Source organism: Zingiber officinale, chromosome 10B (assembly GCF_018446385.1).
Source record: "Zingiber officinale cultivar Zhangliang chromosome 10B, Zo_v1.1, whole genome shotgun sequence".
NCBI lineage: Eukaryota > Viridiplantae > Streptophyta > Magnoliopsida > Zingiberales > Zingiberaceae > Zingiber > Zingiber officinale.
In genome coordinates, this window is record NC_056005.1 from 85,225,299 (window position 1) to 85,229,999 (window position 4,701).

Here is a 4,701-nt window from a genome sequence, read left to right on the forward strand (position 1 = left end):
ATCTTCAACTGCCTGGACTGTTGCTATTCTGTGATTGTGTTTTTTTGGTCTGTTGCTTCTTGATGCGTCGAATGACAAACAAAAGAAAGCCTTTTTTGAATTTGGGCTCAATATATAAGTCTAAAAATTAATTGACTGCTGGATTTGAGCTTAATATATAAGCCTAAAAATTACTGGGCTACTGGATTTGAGCTTAATATATAAGTCTAAAACTTGCTGAGCTATTGGACTACATTGGGTTGGAAGTCTAAAAATTACTGAGCTGCTAGATTTTAGCTCAATAAACAAGTCTAAAAATTGTTGGCTACTGCACTGGATTGGAACCCAGTGAAACATAGCCTTGGCTATGCCATTGTTTGTTGGGACTTCATCATTGTGTAGAATTCAGTCAACCTTGATCTATGGAAACTTTATCATTTCCTAACATTCGGTCACCCTTAACCTGTTAAGACTTTGCGTCTTATGCCTATCATTCAGTCAACTTTGACCTATCAAGACTTCGAGTCTTATGTCTATCATTCAGCCAACTTTGACCTGTCAAGATTTTTCAATTGTAAACATTTGATCCTTCTTAACATTTTTGAACTTTCCATCTCATGCTTAACATTTAGTCCTCCATGACATGTTAGGACTTTTATCATATGTATCTATCATTCGATCATTCATAACTTATTATAACTTTATTTATTGTCAAGTATTCGATCAACCTTAACCCACTTAGACTTCACGTCTCATGCCAAGTGTCTGGTTCTTCATGATCTACTTGGACTTTGTTCTTATCAACTCTATATTGGACTTTCAACCATCAAGTGTCCAGTCAATTGTGACTCACTTAGACTTCGTCCATGCCAACTCTTTATTGAAATTTTAACCACTAAGTATCTGGTCAACTAGGACTCACTTAAACTTCTCTATTATCAAGTATCCAATCAATTTTGAGCTACTTAACTTTTTGTTCAATCATTCACATCCAAATCAATCTTGATCAACCTTAATCTGAGAACGATTATATTGTATCAATAATCTCTCACTCCAATATTTCTCCTTTCCCTTGACATTTTGCTCTGATCAACAAATATATTGATCAAACATCAAAAGTCAACTAAAGTCAACTCAAACTTGATCAACTTTGACCATAGTCAATTGCACCAACAACTTTAACATCTAATTAGTATTCAACATTATGATTCTTGTTACTCTAATAATGAGATTATACACATAAATCCATGTAAAAATTTTGTATATATAGACCACCCTCTTACATGAAATAAGACAACAAATTTTATTTTCCCTTCTTCTTGTAAGTTTCATGTCACTATGTGCTCATGGGAATAGAGTTATGAGCCACTGTGATCAATTATACCTATTTTCAATTGTCCTCCTCTCTGCAAACACAGTCACTTGCTTGTCACCCTTGTTTATGTGATTGCAACCACTTGCAATCATTCTCTTCCATGTGATCACAGCTTAGATATTAGATAAATATTAGAATATGTGAAATATAGTGGTCATATATATCAAGATTTAAATGAGAGTTTTGATATGTCATATTTATTACTATCTCATTTAATTTGCCACAATTTTAAAGACATATTCTATAATGGTCAGAACATGCCTATAAATAATGACATTTGGAATCTTTAAACACACACATGCACACACTTCATTAAAAGAATATTCCATAGTTTTGGATTGTTTAGAAGGCCTATAAACCCTAAAGAAGAAGTAGAAGGATAGACCTTAAATTTTGCTACCATATAATTAATCGATTCAAATAAGCACAAGTTCATAATTGATTCAAATCAATAATATTTTGCCATATAATTAATATTCAGTACTATAATTATGAGATTGTATATCACAAATTTTTAAAAATAATAATAATAGGGGAAGACAAACTAGCTATTTTAGGGGCATTGATTTGTAAGAATGCTAGTTTAATTAATCTGATAGGATATATATTTCAATTTGATGAATAAATTCATATTTTACTAGAAGATATGGGGAAAAAACAGAAGAACAAGAAGAAGACAATAGACTTTATTTTTCTTCTTTTACTTAATTCTTTTTCTCTGTTTGTTCAGATCGACAACAAGAGAATTTGACTAGAATGATAAGAAATGGTCAACAAAAGGTATAGAATTGATGCTTTTGTATACAGAACCCTAAGCATTAGAATAAACAGTAGGTGGACGGCAATTATTTATATACATTATCTACTTATTATTTATCAAATGAATTCAACAACCTTTCCAATCACTGAATTGAGGAATATTTAACTCCCAAGTTGAGAATTCAAGCACTGTCTTTAATGTTATTGGATCCTTTTGGCCTTTAGCGTTCATCAGAATGTGTCAGGAATCAGTGCTCATGCCGATCTTATCATAAGGTTTGTTTTCCGTATATATGGCACGCAAGGGTTGGCAAACCACAAGCCCTAATCAGTAGAACTAAATGAATCGAACGTTTATAAGTAAATCTGTTGTTGATAGTCAATTAAATGAATATGGAAATCATATTTTTCAATATGGAAATCATATTTAAAATATAGAAATTTTAAATAAATAAATAAGTTTAAATTAAATCAAATTCAAATTCATAAAAAAAAATCAAATTTAAACAATCGAATTAATAACTTAGTTTATTTTACCCATCAGAGGCCAGCTCTCCCTCAAGTGATATATGAAATAAAAAAAAAGGAATAATCCTAGTTAGTCTCATTGACTATTACTGAGTGATTGGTCCGTAGGATAAATCAGAAAATACACGCGATGGCCAACCCAGACGTCCAACATCCTTTGATTGCGTTCTCCATTTGAAGAAAAATTTCACCAAATACGTCGTAGCTAGGGATCGAACTACGAATATCTGGATGACAACCTGAATATCCTACCAAGGCACCTTGCCCCGAGGACAAGTGATATATGAACAATTATGGCAAAAAGGTAAATATGCTCGTCCCCAGTGCTCCTGTTAATCCATCTCAGGATCAACACGGAGGAGGTAAATCATGAATAACTACTAACCTTTGAAATAGAAAATGATATATGAACAAGAACCATGAATTATGGATTCTTTGAGGATGATTAGAGATCTGATAGTCAAAATCTCAATTAGTAATCGAATGTCTATTTATAATTTACCTCTTACATACTAAACTTAAACCTTTTATCATGATTAATCATGGGATGTGGACTAAGGAGCTGCTTTAATAAAGTAGGTGGGAAACAGTTAATACTAACAGGAAAGGCACCAGTCTGAATAGTGGCCAGCTTCATTGGATTCTCCCATCATCATCAGTAAATATATGAGTGTGGCAAATGAAATGATTGCTTTTAAGTACAAATTAAGAGAAAAGGAGTGATGACTTTTACTGTGGAAGGAAGGAAAGAAGTAACACATCTACACTTTGATTTGACTATGGAACTTGGAAGAAGAAGTGATCTCTAACAGAGGTTGCGACTGTGAAAGTTTAATCTGTTGGAAGGTGAGAGAGGTTCTAGTTCAGAGAGTCTAAGCAGCTCCTCCAGGTAGTCGACGCCCAAGTCCTCGAGCTCCAGGACATTCTGCGCCGCCTTGCTCTTGCGGCTGATCCGCCGCCGCCGCAGCGAGTGCTTCTTCTTGAGCGCCATCACGAGTGAGTCGCCTCCGCCGCCGCCGCCGCCGCCTTTGCCCCAGCCGAGTTGCTGGATCGACTCCTGCACGCGCTCGATGGGGAAATTCAGCACCGCCAGTTGGCCTCGCATCGACAGCGCCGCCTGGTCGTAGGCCATGGCGGCGGCCTCGGCGGTGTCGAACGTCCCCAGCCACACCCGGATCCCGTTCCTGGTGGAGTCCCTGATCTCCGCAGCGAATTTCCCCCATGGCCGCTTGCGGACCCCGCGGTAGCCCAGCACGCCGCCGCCGCCGCCGCTTCTGGGCGGCGGCCGCTCTCCCCGCCGCCGCCTAGACTCGGCCTCCTCGGGGCCCCTGACTCCCCCCTCGCCGCCGCTCTCGGCTATCATTTCGAAGAGGACCATCTCATTGCTGTCGTGGACGTCGAGCGGGAGGGATTTCCCCGGGGGAAAGGATTCGAACGACGGACAGGAGGAGGATTCCGACGAGAACTCGGAGTCCATATAACCTCAATTAATTGGCTAGATTATTCCTAAAAACGGGGAAGAATCTCGATAGATAGATTTTGGATTGGATATCGATATTGGAAGGGTTGGGAGGGGGATTTATACTTGGGAAACTTCGAAAGTGAATTCAAAGGCGTCGAGCAAATTAAGCGATCGATCGAGCAGACGACGAAGAAAAGTAAGCGCCCGGTGGGCGGAGGAGAGACAGGGACAGGTGGGCGGGAGGATTTTCAATTGCTGCGGGGCCCGCGGTCTCACGTGGTCGGATGACGTACGGCGGCTATATAAGACAAAGCCGTGTGACGTCATTCGGGACAGCGACAGATGCATGGGATATAGATATAGATTCGGCCGGATCCAATGGTTGCCCCTCGTGGCGGGGAAAGGATCTTGGCCTCTTTGGTTGCCAGATATTACTTCTAATTTGCAAAATTAATTAATTAATTAATTGTGTTGAGAAAGTGTGGGGAAGGCTCCTACTGGTAAGGCTGGGTGCCTCGGGCATTAGGGGGTCATACGAGGTTAAATATCTGATAATTGGATTTTTTTAATCTCACTTTTTAGATTATCTAATCAAGAT

The 4,701-nt window shown here is 38.8% G+C and overlaps 1 protein-coding gene across 1 annotated transcript; it reads right to left on the bottom strand.

Moving 5' to 3' along the window:
* Positions 1–3,252: 3,252 nt before the first annotated feature.
* LOC122029687 (ethylene-response factor C3-like) lies at positions 3,253–4,272 on the bottom strand. The gene has a single exon (XM_042588778.1). The coding sequence runs from the start codon at positions 4,116–4,118 to the stop codon at positions 3,447–3,449; it is 672 nt and encodes a 223-aa protein (XP_042444712.1). The 5' UTR covers positions 4,119–4,272; the 3' UTR covers positions 3,253–3,446.
* Between the last annotated feature and the right edge of the window lie 429 nt (positions 4,273–4,701).

Excerpts from the sequence above, each read along its gene's own strand:
- LOC122029687 (XM_042588778.1), bottom strand. The coding sequence starts at position 4,118 with ATGGACTCCGAGTTCTCGTCGGAATCCTCCTCCTGTCCGTCGTTCGAA.